Genomic DNA, 18,744 nt, shown 5'->3' with positions numbered 1-18,744 from the left:
TGCGAAGTTCAGACAGGGAGGAATTTGTGAGGAGTTGTTCAATTCCAACTGGAATTTTTGCAGGAAAAAATACTGACACTGTTTGTTGTTTTCCCAGTCTGTGTGTGTTTATTTGTTTGTGTATAAAGAGCACAATTGCCAAACACTCAGTTGTGTTTGAGGGATGCCTTGTCCAATCCCAGTTGCTCCTTCCAAGCCAGAAGTGTTGTCACATTGCCACTCACCTTAGGAATGCCTTGGGTTTATTGCAGATACTCCACTTGCTCTGTGAATCAGAGCTGTCAGAGCCCTTTGGGGAAACAAGATACCTGACTTGCTGAGGCAGTTCTGACAGTCTGATTCAATTTGTTGCATAATGGTTTTGGTGGGGTTTTAATCCATGCTATCTGTACATTTCTTCTCTACATTTCTAGCCCATCCTCTTAAGGCAGGGCTGCAAATGGATTCCTGGGCACAGACACAGACCCACCCGAGCATGGCAGGAGCTGTTCCTGCAGAGGATTTCTGTGCAGCTGGGCTGGGAACCCTCAGGGTACCTGTGGGTACAACCCAGCTGCTCCCCCCTGTAAACACTCCAGCAGATTGCTGCAGAGTCTGCAGCAAGATAAAGTTCTTCAGATGCTTTTAATGCCATTTTATTTTATTACACTACATTATATGTAACCACTTTAGGTATAATTTGAAAATAACAGAAACATGACACCGTTTTCTTGTACATACATTTTATGTCATTCCATGTGTTTCGTTTCTGGACATAACCTTCATGAATAATAAAATGTTTGGCCTTCTCATGTGCAGTTCTAAAGCAGTTGGAGCTGTGTAACAGGACCAGATTTTTTCCTGTATTTTAAATGCTAATAGAACTGTGTGTGACATTTGTATTGGAGGCTGGGAAAAGCCTCCCTCGGTCATTCTTTGTTTTATTGTTGTTGTTGTCCTCCTGCTCTGTCAGGCAGCAGCTTCCCTTTAAAACACACACACAACATTAACGACTAAATGGCCCAGTTTTGCTTCACCTGCCTTACTGTGTGGTGTTTCTGTAGGTGAGGTGGTTAAACATGACTGTTCAACACAGGCTCTGACAAGAGCCTAAAATATTGCTGTGATAGTCGGCACCCACTGCTCTGCCTCTGCTTCCCCCCTTCAGCACTGCCCTTGTCTGTCCCACCCTCTGCTCCGTGTGAATGCAGGCAGGGAGGTAGTGCTAAAATTGAGGATTGCTCTGCTGAACGTGATAAAAATGTCAAAATTGTTCTGGTCACCCTGATTTTTAATCTCCATGTCTGTGCTGCTCCATTATGGGTCTATTATGCACCAGTCTGTTGCTGCATCCTCCCCAGTTTTCATGTGAGAACACTGAATTTCTCATGTGTTTACTTACTGGCATGTGCAAGTGTTAACTGTTTGACATTCTGGCATCATTAAATACTTCATTTCTGCCAAATCTGGGATGCTGGTCTTTCATCTTCCAGGGGTAACCTGAGGTTATTTTTAAACTGAACTTACTATCCACTGCATTTTAACGTACTGTTTTCCATTATTAATACAGAAAGTATGCAGGCCCCTGGTAAGGAAAAGTCAAATATAAACATCCCTTTTCCAGTTTTCGCTGCCAAAGCTGAGCAGCTTCTGTACAAGATAGAATTTAAAAATGCAATAAAGCTGGAGGTCTGCTTCCTCCAACTCTGCATAGCAATGGTGACCTCTTAAATATAATCAAGAGCCCATTTTGCCCTTGGTCTGCTCCAGAGTTGGGTTTGAATTGCAAATGAGGAATGCAGGATTGACCTGTTGAGAGGTCACTGTGGTGTGTGTAAGGTCCTTCTTTAATATGATAGTGGAGATTGAATGGGGCTCCATTTCCATCCCTTGTTCATTTGTGGTGCAGTATTTCAAAGCAACAGAAATAGTTTTCAGAGGATTCTTATGAGTGAGAGCAAATAATTGTTAATAGATACAGCCTGGTAGCTTTATTTTATATCTGATACAGTTCTTTTTTTCTTTTTTTCCTCTTTTTTTTTCTTTTCTTTTTCCTTTTTTTTTTGGCAAAGGCTGCCTTTTTCCATCTCACAAATGGACCGTGGTGGTCAAGTCCCTCTGTTAGTGGCTCATTTGAAGCTTAACTACACAGAATTAGGAAGAAGGAGGAATATGAATGGTACCATCCTCAGCCTTCAGCCAGGAGAATGGAACTTACTGAGGGATCTGGCTAAGACAATTTGTATAAATGGCTGGGCACTTGGCATTTATATATTCAACATTATTTTAGTTCCTAGAGCCCTGTGTGGCTCTAGTTAATGTCTGGTGTTGGAGAAACAACTCATTTAGAGCTCTCTAAAACAACCTGCACATCCGAAATGTGGGTTGCTCCTCTGCAGCCACTGTTTGTAGCCCATTGCAAAAGGCCCCTGGAAGAATTCCCAATTCCCAATATTTAACCTTTAAAATAAGCAGGTAGGAAAGCTCTCTCCTGGCCAGATGGCTGTTGGGGGAAGCACTTTCCATGGAGATGTCCTGGGGATCAGTTGGGGGTGGGTGAGAGATCACTGTCATTCTCTTTTGCTGCTGATCTACAAAATATAAAATACAATTTTTCCTCAGACAAAAGAGGGGTTTGTTTTTAATGGTGCCCTCAGATTACTCTTTCTTTTCATTTAAAGCCACTGCAACATTGCCGGATTTTTGCATTCCTGGAGAATTTATCTGAGCACTGGGGAACTTGCCACCTTCATTTCTTCCCCGTTTCCAGCAGGGATGGGTCTCATGGTTTTTATTGTGATCCCAAAGAGCACCTATGGCTCAAGCTACTTCAGGAATGTCCCACTGCCTTGTACCAGTGAGGTGCCAGTTCAGGGCTGCCACTGGGCTGAAGGGATGGCACAGGCTCCTCTGAGGGACTGTTGTTTACCTTCCACTTACAGAATTGCCAAATGCTTTGACTTTTAATAATTTTAGTGCTACTTGGAGCCCTTATTTTGGACATTTAAAATCAGGTCTCACTGTTTATTGAACTCAAATGTGTTTTCATTGAAGGTAGAAAACAAACTGCTGTAAAGCAGGTTTAGCTTTGATGATGGAAGCTGTGTTGGTGATTTGTTTGCCTTTTGGGGAGGGGAAAATAGAGAGATAACAAGTAATTTAATTCTTTGATTTTATTAAGCTTTTTTTAAGAAAAAAGGTAACTGACTGAAATAGGTTGTGGTTTCTGTGGAAGTGTGTGCACCAATCACAGTGGAAATAGGCTTTGGAACATGTTATCTTTCATATGCAATTGTATCATTCAAGAAGTACAGCCAATCCATAGCAGTAAAAGCTCAACGTTTTCAGTGATCACTGCACACCCGAGGGGATTGTGCTTAATGGCTGATCTATCTGTATCTTTTATCTGCTCCTGTTCCCCTCCAGTCCAAACTTTTGCATCCTTTTTCCATAATTTTGGAAGTGTGCCTGGGCTGGAGGAGCTTGGCATTCCCTGCATTCCCAGGTGCCCATTGCCTTGGTGGGAGCCCAGCTCTGGCACATCCACCTCTCAGGGCAGCTCAGGTGCCTTTGGGTGGGCAGCTCAGGCCCTTGAGGCACATTAATGTGGCTGCACTGGCACAGAAACATGCAAATAAAGTTAAGTGTCATTACAGCCTGTGTTGCTGCCACAGGTCCCGTGAGTGCAGAACGGAGCAGATCCCTTGGTGGCTTGTTTGGAGCTGCAGGAGGAGTTTGACAGACACGTTTCTTGTCCTTGCATTGTTTTGGGGCTCTTTGTTACTAATTCCATGGACTTTGTTGTACTTTTTAAAGACCAGGTGCCATCATGCAGCCAGAGGGCGGAGAGAGGAGAAAGTTTTTCTCTCTAGTTTGACCTTAGCAAGTTGTTAATTCCTCACGATCCTTATGCCCATGTTGGGGAACCACTGCTCTACCAGCTGGATCTAAAGAGGGGTCGCAGCTCCTCTGTGGAGCAAACAAAGCCCCTTAGAAAGTCCATCGAGCTTTTTGTTTCATTTGACCTAAACACATTAGGTCAGTGTGTGTCCAAAGGAACCATTTCTAATTGGCCATCAGCCTACACGGCTCATTATTGTCCCCGAGCGCTTGGGGCTGTGGGGCCGTGGCAGAGGTCAGCCCATCAAAGCCTGGCAGTGGCAGCAGCCACCCTTAGGTCGGCCTTAGCCCCAGCCTGTGCAGCTCCTCTCGATAGTTACCAGCATTATGTCCCTGGCATTGTTGCAGAGATGTGAAGCTTCGGGGCCCACTGCGGCACAGGCTGTTTCAAACTTGCTTTCAAACTCTTTGCTCCTTGTCTCATTCCTGGTGTCTGCAGCCCTTTGTCTGGTGCAAACCTGTGTTCCATGCCCCGTGCCTGCACTTGCCAAGTCCTCTAACCTACCCTGGTGGGTCAACTCCCTTCTGGAGGACAGGACTGATGTCAGAGCAGACACAAAGGGCTTCTGTGAGGCAGCAGCTGGTGGTGTACACTCTCCTGGAGCCACATTCAGTCCACATAGGCTCAAAGATGAGATGAAAGCCAACTAAGCTCTGAGTTCCATCTCTCCTTGCCCCTTCCATGAGTAATTGTTCTGCTGTGGGTAATTCTGTGCAGTACGCAAATGGAATTACTGGGTTCATTTAGGTTTACAAAAAGCAGAATACCCTGTTCCTGGGCTTCTGTTGAATTCATTTCTGAAATAGCAAATCTGAGCTATGTTTTCTTCCTCCACTTGCATTTCCTGGCTTTTGTGTGTTCAGGTCAGACGTTTTGTGGCCTGTCCCTGTTTGGTCCTGGGAGGAGAGAGGGGCTGTGTGCGAGCTCTGCCATGACATGTTTTATTCTAATGCTGTTTTCTTTTCTGTACTTTGGTGTTCCTTTCCCCCCCCAACATCCCAATTGTTAGTCAGCATTATCCTCCAGTGTCTCCTTTGTGCACCCTACCCTTGCTCAAGAGTGTTCCTGGCCGTGCTATTCACCTTTTCCTACCACACAGGACATTGCAGAGAACGGCTGTTCGGCCGCGCCGGAGGAGCCTCTGCCCAGGACGGCGCCGTCCCCACTGGGGGAGAAGAACCCCAAACTGAGAGAGGACAGAAGACCAATCACAGTCCATTTTGGCCAGGTGGGTCTTAGTGTTGGATTTCTTTAAATCATGACTCAGCAAAAGCAGTTCAGAGAAAAATCACAGTAACGAATATGCCAATTGTTTAATTAATTCCAGTCACTGAATTACATTATTACAGTTTATTTCTGTTGCATCTGTTTAAGTGGGAGTCCAGACCCTGATTTTTCTGGGTTTCTTGATTCCTTTTGTTCATATGATGATTTTGAGGAAAATAAATTCTCACTGAAGGAGGCATAAAGCATAATTATTAAAGCATCTTATAAACTATTTTACAGTTTTTTAGCTTGCAAAAAGCTGCAACCCTCAGGACTACTGAGGGTGTAGAATTTAAAATGTCCTCTGTTATCTTGCCAGATCATTAGTGTCAATATGGAACATCCAACTATTAAACCATTTGAACATTCTCTGAAAATTAAATGCGATGAACTAAGATGGAAAAATCAATTAATAGCTTGTTAGTGTACTCTGTATTCAGTATTGACAGCTGAGCTGCTCACATTAGTTCCTTGTGTAGTGTTTCTTCTGATGTGTGTGCAAAGCAGCGAGTTTGTGTGGGGTTTCTGAGAGCTAGTTATTTAGAAAATGTTGTAGTTGCTGTGATTTCGTGGAAAAACATCCAGTATTTATTATCAGTTTGCCAGTGTTCCCTGTTAAGTGTAGCCTGACTCAAAGAATAACATGATTTGTGTTCTCAGTTCTCTTTTCTTTTGCTGTATGTAGTTTTCACACTGTTGTGATCAGAAAACAGGAAGGAATATCTGATTTCTTCTGAGGAAGCAAAGTGTAATTTTAAAGCAATTGTAAAACATTATAAACTGGGAAGCAAAGCAGATTTTTAGAGCTCTGTGTGTGAACAGAAACCATGAGTGGCTGCACTGACTATTCAGGTATTAGACAGGGCTACACGAGGTGATCAGTGCTCAGTCAGTGTTGTCCGTATCATTTTAGAATTAGATTTATTTCTTTCAGAACTTTCACCACTGTGCTAAGTGTAAGTTCTTGGAGACTTTAAGGCAGATTCTCTTCCAATTAAGTATTTGCAGAAGTGATTTATTTTTCCTTACGTTCTGTGCCAGTGCAGCTGAGAGGAATGGGGGTTACTGGAGGAATGCAGCCCTCTAGCTCCAGCAGGGACATGTTACATTTCATTTGAAGCAGTCAGTAATCAGATGATATTACAATTTATTTTCAGTTTCTTCCTTTAGATTTTTATGAAGGATGGATGGTTCAAACATTTTGGTAGGTTAATGAAATATATATTTGAGTGGTAAGTGCAAATTTAAATTCATGAGGTTTTTTTAACAGTCACTTTCAAATTTTTTAATGATCACTGTGTCAAAAGGAACACGCATCAGCTTTGCTGACCCCTGGCTGTGGTGAGGGGCTCGCTGGCCAAATGCTTATCGCTGTCGGTTTCTAAAAACTGAGCTGGCTTAGCAGGTGTAGGGCTGTCTCTGCAGCCTTTGTCCTGGCTCGGTCTGCTCCTCCCGACAGCCCCGTGCCAAACGAAACGAAATCACACCTGCATTCCAAAGGGAAAGATGTTCCGGTTTGGGAAATACCAGGTTAGGGCTTTGGGGAGGGGAAAAAGCAGCCACTTTTAGCGTTTGAATGGGAGATGGCTTCTAAGTCGTGATAAAGGCGGCGATTTGGGTGTCCCCGTTCCCTGTGCCGGGGTGCAGGAGGTGGGAAGGATTCCCCAGGCGGGGACTCTGCGGGGCGCGGTGTGTCCCATTGTCCCCGCGCGGGGACAGCGGCGCTGAGCGGCGGGTCAGCCCGGCCCGCGCCCGCTAATTGAGACGTGCTGTCAAAGTGACAAACACATTTGCATACACTCTATTTGTTTCCCGTGGAAAGGTCTGCGGGCTGCTGTTGGCTGAACGCTGTTAATCAGCTGGCGGTGAGAGCCGGCAGCGCGCTGAGCTGTCCTGTGCGGGGCTCCTCTCCGTGCATGACAGATTAGCTACAGGGGGATGGGCTGCCAGCCGGCAGCAACCTTTAATTTTAACTCATTATCTCTCACCCGAGAGTGAGGGGCTTCCCAGCTTTTCCAAACACAGTTGTGTGTCTGCAGTTGTTAGGCTGCAAAAAATAGCAGTAAAATAGCTTGAAATGCCTTTGAAGGCACAGCACCTCAGCTGATGGTGCACCAAAATTTAGCAGTAATTACCTGGCTGGTGGGATCCCCTGGTGTAGTGGCTCATCGTGGGGAGCATGATCAGGCATCGTTGGAGAGCCTGTTCAGGGTGGAATTGTTGGAATGGTGCCTTCTGGAATACCTAGACATTGATGGTGAAAACAAGGACTTTAGCCAGGTAGCCTGGGCACTGCAACAGAGATTTAAACAGGGTGTTCTTAGTCAGACACCAAGGGACACACGTGAGATGATGGGACCACAGCTTGGCCTGGGTGGGGTTTGGTTTCCCCAGGGTGTACCTTTCCTATGGACTCTTGGATCAGCCAAACACAGGGACTGTCACACGGACTCCAGGGCGCTCCAAATGTCCTCAACAAGTAGCAGGAGCAGAACAGGCAACTCAAGGTTTAATGATGACTATTTTGAACACATTCCTTGTCCAAAAAAGCAGCTGTTGGAGCTGCTTTGGCAGGACCCACAGGATCACACAGGATCATTCCCTGTGCCCAGCCTTCCCACCAGGCTGTGGGAGGGTGTGTGAGCACATGGGGGCCCAGGGGCTTTAAAAACAAACCCACACTTAGCAACGTTCTCCCTCTGGAGCTTTTCCACAGTCAGTAGCACGACTGATCTAGTGAAATTAAACCAGCAAATGATAAGCTGCCAGAAACATCACTTGTTGGGGAAGAGAATCATTTCATTAGAAGCAAGTGATCCTGGCAGTTCTGTGCAGCTCCCTAATTGTGTCTGTTATAATTAGAATGTCTTTTGTCAGTCTTGTTGTGTTTATGTTTCTGTGGCTTGTTTTTATTTACCAGCAAATAGGATATTTTATTCCATTTTTGTACCAAAAGGTAAAGCTTAACAACATACAAAAGACTGTTCCAAGTATGTCTTCAGTGAAGAGATTCAGTCATGTTCCACTCTTGATGCACAGTACAGAGAGTCAATGCTCTGGGGGCTGATGTAAATAACTGTGAAACAAAAGGAAAATACTCTCGTGTACTAAAGCAGCTTGTCTGACTGTGGAAAGGCTTCTCCAGCTTTGCTTCCTGCCTGATCCTGACTGCTGTTAAACTTTTGCAAGCCATAGCATGGAAATTGCCATCTTCTTTGCTGGTTTGATCCCATTTGCTGTAAATGAACGTGTCCATTTTTCCTGTTCACAGTCTGCACTTGGGCACACAGAGCAAACAACTCTGCTTGGTAGGGCAGGGCTCTTCTTCCAGGAGATTAAACGGCATTAAGAGGTCAAGGGGAAGATGGGAGAGCACCAGCCACATTCCAGGAATGCAGCCCTGGCTGGCTGAGGCCAGAGGCAGCAGAGGAGGGATTATCTCCAGGGTGAGGGGATGGAGCAGGGAAGGGAGGAAGGCTCCTTTGCCAGACCCTGTGACTCCCTTCACACCCAGGTGCATCGGAACAATAGCGGATTCCCCCGGATCACAGCAGGCATTGTGTGGCACTGGGGTAGAAACCAAAGGGGAAAGGGGAAAACAAGTTCATTTGCTGATATTCATGCAACTGTGTGCTCTGGCTGCAGAGCCAGCCTCCTCTGCTGGCCACTGGGGGCTGCCCAGACAATAGTGGGCCCTTCATTAGGAACATGAGCCCCCCTTCCACTCGTCCCCACGGATGGGCAGTGTGGGCTCCCTGCTCTCTTCTCGGCAGCCACAGGGGCTTTCCTCCCTCTGCATTTGATTCTTTATGCATTTAGCAAAAGTATAAGCCTAGTTCTTCACAATGACTGTCTACAGAAAGCATATCTTCTGCCCTCATTTCTTCTCACTCCTTTCTTCGACTGTTCCTTTCAGGAAGGAATTCATTGTTTCTCAGTAAAAGTCATGTTGCAAGAAAGGCACATGTCTTGGTCCAGAACCTCTTGTCTACCTGATGTCTGCTTGAAACCACTCAAATGTCCCATCAGGTTCTTGGGGGACAGTGTTCTTAATCAGGGGAGTAAAACCCATGTCAAGGGACCAGACAATAATGCATTTGATTGGAATTCTGCTTTGTGGTGTGCAAGTTTGCAGAAATGGCAGTCCATGGGGTGGGAGGTACAGACTGAAAGGCCTGCACTCGTCATGTCTGTAAGTGTGTGACCACTGGTCCCTGGCTGTCTGCTCAGGAGGGTGTTGAGCAGCTGCAGAGCCTGCCCAGGGTTACTGCCTCTCCTGCTCCCACTGCCCAGGCCTTCCTAATGAGCACCCCCTCAGCTGTGTTCCCTTCAGAGCTGCTGCAGCAGTGGGGTCCCTGTGCACCTGGGGCTTTGTAGGAATTGCTGCTCTGCAGTGACATTGTGTAGCCCAGCCCAGCACCCAGCAAGCGTGTTCATCCACAAAAAAGCACATTCCAGACTGTGGCTTTTCCAGCTGTCTTGGTATTTCAAGGTGTTCAGAATGAATGTGCTGCCCTGGGTGCATTGTGTCAGGTGCCACATCACTGGATGTGTGCAGAGAACGCTGTGCTGGAGCCACCTCCCAGGGCTCTGTGACAAGGGACAGCAGCTGTAACACGTCTGCAGGCTCTCCTTGTTAGTCCTGTTATGTTGAGGAACCCATAAATATCTTGTAGAGAGGATCATGGTCCGTCACTGCTGGCATGTGGAAGAGGAGTTGTGCTTTATAAATAATACATACATAGAAAATAAATACATCAGTACATGCAAGGCTGACCAAATCACCTAGGCTGACAACTGAGGGAAGCTCAGAGTGTCCTGTGCATGACTTGCTTTTCTATCAGTGTAGAACAACATCCAGAAGCTTCTTGTGTATTACTTACAAAGTTGATATGTGCAGTTAGGCCAGAACTGTCTGAGTTGACCTCTGGGGCACTGCATTAAACCAAAAGATAAAGGGGACATAGTTTGTGAAATGTATGATTCTCCTAAGTGCTGACCCTGTGACTGCCTGTCTGGCCAGGCCTCTGTTGGCTGTGCCAACCCGAGCTGGGCTGGGGGTCCATGCCAGGCAGGACCTCTGGGGGCTGCAGGGCAGTGTCCCTTCTGGGGGCTGCGGGGCAGTGTCCCCTCTGGGGGCTGCAGGGCAGTGTCCCCTCTGGGGGCTGCAGGGCAGTGTCCCCTCTGGGGGCTGCAGGGCAGTGTCCCCCTCTGGGGGCTGCAGGGCAGTGTCCCCTCTGGGGGCTGCAGGGCAGTGTCCCCCTCTGGGGGCTGCGGGGCAGTGTCCCCCCTGAGGCTGCGGGGCAGTGTCCCCCCTGGGGGCTGCAGGGCAGTGTCCCCCTTGGGGGCTGCAGGGCAGTGTCCCCTCTGGGGCTGCAGGGCCGTGTCCCCTCTGGGGGCTGCAGGGCCGTGTCCCCTCTGGGGGCTGCGGGGCAGTGTCCCCCCTGGGGCTGCAGGGCAGTGTCCCCCTCTGGGGGCTGCAGGGCAGTGTCCCCCGCTGGGGGCTGCAGGGCAGTGTCCCCCTTGGGGGCTGCAGGGCAGTGTCCCCTCTGGGGGCTGCGGGGCAGTGTCCCCCTCTGGGGGCTGCAGGGCAGTGTCCCCTCTGGGGGCTGCAGGGCAGTGTCCCCTCTGGGGGCTGCAGGGCAGTGTCCCCCTCTGGGGCTGCAGGGCAGTGTCCCCCTCTGGGGCTGCGGGGCAGTGTCCCCCTCTGGGGGCTGCGGGGCAGTGTCCCCCCTGGGGCTGCAGGGCAGTGTCCCCTCTGGGGGCTGCAGGGCAGTGTCCCCCCTGGGGCTGCAGGGCAGTGTCCCCTCTGGGGGCTGCAGGACAGTGTCCCTCAGTTCTGCAGCCTTGGTGAGGGGTGAGGCTGAGCCAAGCACAGAGTCATTGCTGTTTGTACAACTCCTTAAATGAGAGACCAGCCCTTTATTTTGGTTTGGGTTTTTTTCTGTGCGAGTATTCTGCTTGCTACAGAGGAATAACTGTTAGGGGATAATAAGGAGTGTGTCCATTTTCCAACATTTTAAATTATGTGGGTTGCATGATTTCTTTGATTTGAATTCCAGCATCAGGCCCATGGAAAGCCACTGTAAAGCTGACAAAATGACCAGTTGAAAAAGAAAACACACACAAAACAGCATGGCTTTTTTTTCTTTATATTTCATATTGCATGGCTGGATTTTCCAGTGTTTTAAATGAAAAATATATGTAGTTAGTTCCATGTTGACAATGTCCTTGAGGATTTGACAGTGAGATTTTCCAGCAGTTGCTCTTCGTTAGAATCCTGGTGGTGTTTAATAAGGCAGCCAAACCGCTGGCACCTCGGGCTCGTGTTTGTTCTCCAGGGCTCGGGGCTGCTGCAGTAAGCACATCGACCAGGGCTGATCATTACAAGGGCGTACGCCACCAGGAATAAAAATGTCACACGTTCTCCCATCTCACAGCGCTACAAAATGTCAGTCCTGTCAAACAGACATTGCAGGTAGCTCTGAGCAGTCGGTACAAATTGGGAAGCCGAATATTCCCCCAGCTTTCTGATATTCTTCATCTGAAGCAGAAGAAAAACAGTTGTTAACCTATTAGCTGTGATTTTAAACTCTGCTGAGGTGCTGGATGGATAGGCTTTAACACACAGGGATAAATATATTCCTTGGCTCTGGGATTTTTTGCAACATCTCTCCATCCGTGTATGTGAGAAACAGACAGAATGAAAACAAGCCTCAGCAAAATGAGCCTCATTTTGGTAGAAGTCATTTGAGATTTTCTCCCAAACCCTTCCATGTTTTATCTCTGGGAATAGTTCTGTAAAACCCCTCCTTGCTGGTTGGCTGTAATCCAGAAAGGGCCTGGTTCAGTGAGTTAAGGGAGTTTTCCTTCATGGTCTTTTCCTCGTGCATAATGTCACATTCTGGATTTGATTCTTTCTGGGCAAGTGAAGGTTGTGCTGCTTTCAGGGTGAGGCTCGTTGTGTGATGGGGAGTCCAGGGGGTTGTTCTTCCCTGGCTCAGTGTGTTTCCTGAGTTACCCATCTGGGACTGAGGCACAGATATTGTCAGTGCAGGGTCCAGGAAAAGTCTGGAGCAAAAGACAAAATGCAAAGAGGTGCCAAGATATCAAAGAAATAACAACAAATTCTCCTCAGTCCACAGTGGTTGCCCGAGGGGACAAGGAGAGCAGTAAAATGGGCTGACACGTTCTGTGTCTCAAACAAAGTGACTCCAAGTCTGTTCCGTGTGTAGAAATTCCTTTGGTTTTTCTCTGACACCTTCTCAGAACATAGAACTGGGGGGTGTGTGTTTAAAGGGGTGAATCTTTGCAGTGAACGCCTTGCTCAGATGGCAGTGACTGTGGAACAGGTGCCAGAGGAGGGCCCAGCGAGGAGCAGGGATGGCCCAGCCTGCAGAGCAGGGACAGGGGCCAGCAGAGCCCGGGGCTGGGCAGGCACCTGTCTGAGCAGGATCCACAGTCACACAGCACAGAGAAACAACGTGTGAGGGAGGGGCCTCTTTGGACCAGAACGACTCTAAATTGAGTTACATGTTCTGTGGGCACCTGTTTCCTGTGGAAGGGAGACCTGTAGCTCAGTGTGCGGGGGCTCCCAGGCTGGGCTGCAGCCCTGGCTCCGTGCCAGGGAAATGAGAGGCTGTTGACAGGCATCTCCTTTGGAAAATGTCAGGAGTCCTCAAACTGCAAAGTGTCAAATGATATCAGTTTCATGGTTAAGGGGGTATTTTACATTTTTATAGAAGGACTGAATGCACATACAGGTGGGAGGAGGTCAGGGCTGATTTTCAGCTGCACAGCAGACAGAAAGAGAGAGAGGAGAACTAACTGGTCACAGCCTCAGATTTTATTGGGATCACCTTTTGTGGGTTTTGCTGCTTGTTTGCCTAGGACAGGAACTTTCCTGTCACTGGAGCTGGGAAGGGATCAGAAGCCTTGACAGGTCTTTAAACCACAGACACCATTACAAGTTAACCAGCCCTACCTGATGCTGCTCCTCCACATCACAGAACAGCCCATGCTGCTCTGGGCATGGCCTGCTTAAGCTTCCTCTGCACACACACAAAGATACATCCATCTAATTCTCAAAATCCTTCCCTTTTTTACTATAATTGCAGACAAAAGAAATAAAATACCATTCAGTTCTACAGGCCAGGAGTTTATTATTTAAGCCATGTGTTTTTAGAGTGGCATCAGTTATCAGCAGTAATAATCCACAGCAGTGCACCTGTGGTTTTAGGATTTTGGCTTTAGGCATTGCTACATTTTTGCCAGACTTGTTCTACCCTCCAATCTACAAATGTGCCTTGAAGAATGAGGCATCCCTTAAAACATGGAGATTATTTTTATCACAGGACCCAGCAGATTTCTGTTGAAGTATTTCAGAGTGTAAATTAAAAATATATGCTGTAAAGCATACACTGTTCCTGTCATCCCAGTTTGTGAGCTGTACATATGGGAGTATGTAAAAAGCAGAGTGTGCTGTGCAGGGATCTGGATGGATAATAAAACAGCTGCCTCGTAGATTCCATCTGCTTTCTCTACTGAATCTTTTTAGGTACCAGACATTTTTCAGTGTTATTATTTTCTCCTTTTTTTTTAATTGAGTGTTCACTTGAGGTCTAGCACGTTCTCCCAAAGTCAGCACTACAGATCTCCTGCACCCCGAGGTGTGTGAGCCTGGGTGTCTCTGCCCTGTCTGAGTGGCTTTAAAACATACTGGTGGCTTCTAAACCAGTCCTCAGTTTCTGAAGGAAATAGGATGTTCATGTAGCAGAGCTTTGCTTTGGAAATCACTGGAAACACCCCTCACTGCTAATTGAGGAATACTTCCTTCTACAAACCAGTTTGCACCTGGGTGTGTTTCCTTTATGCATTTCTTCGGGTGGCACTTGTTGCTGCACATGAACCAGCACCTCTGATTTACTCACAAAGGCTCTGTTGTGAATAATACTTTAAAAAAAATCTCAAAAGACATCCACAATTAGTTGGAGATAATACTCTGCTCACGAGCTGTTACCTTGCAGACCAAAAATGATCTTTCTGTAATGTTTTCTCTACTATGAAAAACCTAAAGAGCTGTGCAGTGAAAGTTCCCTGGGTGTATAACAGCCACTTTATGAGATGTGGGATGTATAATTTTAAGTAGTATTTTGATAGTTTAAAAGTGAATGTAAGATTTTCTTCTTCCAGCACCTCACAGCTTAAGTCACTTGTCTGATAATTAGTAAACCAGTGCCAGATCTGCAGTCATAAAATTGGCTTTCTGCAAATTTTCTGTCCTGGTGCTTTAGAAGTATTTGGAACAAGACAATTAAGGAAATATCCAGAGGAAAAGGGTATGCTGGTAAACAGCAACTGGTGAGAAAGTGCTAATTTAGACATTTCTCCCCTCCTTAGCAAAAATGATAGTGCACACACTTAGGCCCATACCTGGAGCAGCAATTTAGCAGCTTTTAGCACTGCAGCCATGAGCTGGTCCGTGCCCATTCCTCCTCACAGCCCAGGTAATTAGGGTGATGTTCCAGCACAGCTTCACCTGCTGACCTTTCAGAAACAACGTGTTCTGCTGCATTAACAAATTCCCTTCAAACCAGTGGCTGTTCCATAAACACGGGGTGCAGGGAGCTGGACCACACCTGCTTGTCCCGGTGTGGTGACACAGCCAGGCCAACACTCAGAATGCAGCCCTGTTACCTGTGGCTGTTCTCCCGCTGCCTGAGCCTGGCCCTGTCTGTGCTGCCCAGCACTGATCTCAGCTGTGCCATTTCCCTGCCCATTCCTGCTGCTGACACTGGGCAGTTGGTCTTACTCTGCTGTCCAGATCTCTGCAGGACTCAGAAGTGCACCCTCTGAGGCCCAGAACACGCTTTATTCCTGGTAGCACCCCAGTGGGTAAGATGGGTTTGAACCTGAGTGTTGGATTTGCCTGTGTTGTTACAAGCAGTGAGGTCACAGCTCTGAGAGTTAACACCATGTCTGTTTAGAAGTCCAAGAGACACAAAAGTTTCTGCACCTTTAATCTTTTCCCAGAGCAGCATTTGTATGTCTTTATTGTGGAAACACATAGAATTACTTTTTGATCAGAGTTGAAAGCTTAATCACATGTGATATCTAAAACTCAGTTGGAAAAAATAATTCAGTGACAGGATAAGGATGTGAAAGTATTGTCACCTGCAAGGGAGTAGTTTATTGTAATAGAAGTACATTGAGTATTTGAAGTACATTTCTTTTCAGTTACATAGAACTAAAATGATACGTGCACAAGTAGTTTTGAGTTCTAGGCCATATCATGATGTTTTAAGGTCTGACTTGTAATTGTTGGTCAATTAGGAGTAAAACGTCAGTGCTGTGTGTGTGGTTTGGCTGCAGGCAGGGAGTGTGCAGTGAGGTGGTAACGAGTCCTGTTAAACTCCTCTGCTGTGGTGGGATGTCTGATGTTCTTGTGTGCACTGTGTGACTGGGGTGTGGATATTCCTCAGTTCCCCTTGGTAACTCACCCGAGAAGGGCTCGAGTGCTGGGTGCCTCTCAGTGCACTGTTCTGTCCCCATGAGCTGGTGGTGAAGGGGCTGTGGGTGTGGTTACAGGGTCAGCACAGCCTGGGCTCTGGCACTGCCTTCAGAGCCAGGACAGGAGCAGTGCACGAGCTCACCTGCAAGTGTAAGGAAAGTTTAACTGACTCCGAAATGTCTCCTTTGAGGCCTCTCCTGTAAGTCATCACAAGCACTAAAATCGCTCTTGAGATGTTAGTGAAAGAGTTTTTGAGTGTCCTGCTCTCCACTTGCATAAATGTAGCCTAGAACACTTGGAGCTCGAGGGCCAAGAATCCACCTGGAGCATCTTTGCTGTCTCAGTAAATACTGGCTGAGTGGTCTGGAGTGCTGGTGCTGCTGCCTGTGGTGTGAGAGCAGCTGGGTCTACCCCCTGTCAGCAGCAGGAATGGGCACCTGTGCTGTTGTGGCACACCTCAGATCATCAGAGTTGCCACCGGTTTGGAAAACTAAAATAGGAATTGTCATCTCCTGAGGTGAGTATGAAGGTACATCACGTGCTGTTGCCTGCTGCTGCTGCCTTTGGCAAGGGGTGGTCAGTGTGTCCATGCAGGTGACCCCAACACAGCAGGTGGTTGGTGTGTCCATGCAGGTCACCCTAATGCAGGAGATGGTCAGTGTGTCCATGCAGGTGACCCCAATGCAGCAGGTGGTCAGTTGGCCATGCAGGTGACCCCAATGCAGCAGGTGGTCAGTTGGCCATGCAGGTGACCCCAATGCAGCAGGTGGTCAGTTGGCCATGCAGGTGACCCCAATGCAGCAGGTGGTCAGTTGGCCATGCAGGTGACCCCAATGCAGCAGGTGGTCAGTTGGCCATGCAGGTGACCCCAATGCAGCAGGTGGTCAGTTGGCCATGCAGGTGACCCCAATGCAGCAGGTGGTCAGTTGGCCATGCAGGTGACCCTAACGCCCTCTCCCTTTGTGCAGCAGCACAGACTCCGCCCGCCCCGGCCGCCGCCGCCCCGGATCCAGCGCTCGGCCCGGCCCGTGAGTAGCTGGGCTTTGCCTCACCCACAGCCTAACCCTGCCTGAGTTTCCTCTTCCAGCACTACTAAACCTGGGGCTGTGGCTGTCCCCGTGCACAGGGCTGTGTGTGAGCTGTGCTGCTGACCGGGCTCTGCCCCGCCCCGGGGCGGCTCTGCAGGTAATGGGGCTGCTCTCACCCTTGCCGTGGTTTCTTACCCAAAAAGTCCTGCCAGGCTGGCAGAAGTTTTTAGCCAGTGAGCTTTTGAAGACTTGCACTGAACTCAAACATGAAAGGAAGCAGAAGTCTGAAGAGAAAATATTTCTTCTCTGCTAGTTATGCTTTAAATTAATTTGGGACGCTTAATTCTTCTCCATGGGGCAGATGTGTGAATACACTTGAAGGAAGAGGGTTGATATTTGGATGGTACCACACTGTGGGTGGCAGACACACACTGGGTGATCAGAGTGTGATGCATGGCCATGGCATGTTGGCCCAAGGAAGGGACTCTGCCATGGAAGAACTGCACAGAAATTATTGGCAGTGCAGTTCTAGTAGGCAGGGCTACCTTATCTCAGTGGTTTTCCCCCAAAACACTCACTGTAGGACAGTTATTATCCATGGACTCTGCCAAATGGCTTTAAAACTGGGACTCTGCTGGATCTGCACCAGATTTTTATTTTTTGTCATAGGACAGACAAGAGGTATCAGTTTAGGAGGAATGTTGAATTTTTTGCAACAGCATTGGAAGATATTCATGTCTATTCAGGACTTCAGCTTTATGAATGTAATTCCCCCCAAATCATCTTACTTCTTGCTTCCTTATACATACACATATGCACATAAGAAAGAGAGAGATGCAAGTTTTCAAATCTAATCTAGCTAAAACTTGTTGAATGTGTTTTGGATGGGCAGGTAACTGGTTAACAAGTGCACTTGGGTGTGTGTTTTAACTTTGGATCTCTGGTGCATGTTCCTGTGTTACATTTCAGTAGCATGTGTCTCTTCTTCCTCTTCTTAGCTCTGGGTGTTTTGCTTAACAGAGTCATTTTTATGGATTTTTGCTCTGAAGGTTTCTGTTTTCTGTGTTTGAGAAGTGCCACTGACTATGTTTAATGTGTTCTGTTCATGTGATTGGCATGGGAGACCCTCCCAGAGCAGGGTGAGCCATTCCTGTGGTGCTCAGTGCCCTCCTGTGCCCTGCTGGCAGGTGGATGGGGCACGTTGTGGTTCCTCTGCACCAAAGCTGCTGAACAGCATTGTTCAAATGGAGCCATTGATGACATGAGTTTATTACATTTATGCATTTATTACAGGCTGAGACTGTTTAATCTCCCCGCTGTAGTGCATTAATAGTCCCCACTGTAATGTGTTTGGTTCAACTGTCTTTGCTCCCAATGTGATTGATAAAAGGTTGGAAATGCAATAATGAAAGCTCCTGTTGCATTCGTCTGGCAGAACAGAAAGGCTTCATTCATCAAGAGGAAATTCAAGATAAATGTAAATGATTATAATCACTCCCAAAAATATGCTTATACCAAATATACATAAATTTGTTGTTGTTCAGAACTGTTATTTGGCTTTTAATAGTTGAAACACATTTGTGTGTGTGTAAATAATACTTTGTGCAGCTGCTTTTTCCCCTCTCAGTCTTGGCAGCTCTTACAGAGGTGGGTACCAGCAAGTCATTAATCCTGGCCTTGTGCACAAGGGCTGAAGGAGGAGACAGGTCCCTCTGCTCCTCCAGCCAGGGCCACAGAACAGCAGAATTCCTGAGAAATACTCACTGCTGCAAGGAGAAATCCATGGGCACTGTGCTTGCAATATGAGTCACTGCTAATAATAAAGCCAAAAACACAGACCAAGGGAAGGTTAAGGAAGCAGAACAGAGATGTTCTTTACATTCTGCTGGTTTGGAAATGAGCTGTGGTGGTATTAGGAAAGAGAGAGGGTTGTTGCTTATAATTAATGGAGATCTGTTTGGTTTAATAGTGGCTGTTTGGAAACTTTATTCAATTAGAAAAAGTTAAAATATAATAATTATGCCTAATGTTGATGGGAACAGTAATAAGCACATTCAGCC

General features: G+C 47.2%; 1 protein-coding gene across 5 annotated transcripts in view; it reads left to right on the top strand.

Moving 5' to 3' along the window:
- DENND1A (DENN domain containing 1A) overlaps window positions 1-18,744 on the top strand; it is a 150,824-nt gene that overhangs the window by 119,015 nt on the left and 13,065 nt on the right. For 2 of the 5 annotated variants that reach the window (XM_071574310.1, XM_071574312.1), the window contains exons 19-20: window positions 4,980-5,108; window positions 16,625-16,684. In XM_071574310.1, coding sequence (XP_071430411.1) covers window positions 4,980-5,108; window positions 16,625-16,684 — 189 coding nt within the window. The remainder of the gene's footprint in view (window positions 1-4,979; window positions 5,109-16,624; window positions 16,685-18,744) is intronic. The other 3 variants (XM_071574314.1, XM_071574311.1, XM_071574313.1) reach the window with 2 other exon arrangements.

Source organism: Pithys albifrons, chromosome 20, assembly GCF_047495875.1.
Source record: "Pithys albifrons albifrons isolate INPA30051 chromosome 20, PitAlb_v1, whole genome shotgun sequence".
Classification (NCBI taxonomy): domain Eukaryota; kingdom Metazoa; phylum Chordata; class Aves; order Passeriformes; family Thamnophilidae; genus Pithys; species Pithys albifrons.
This window is presented reverse-complemented; position numbering and strand designations above follow the sequence as displayed.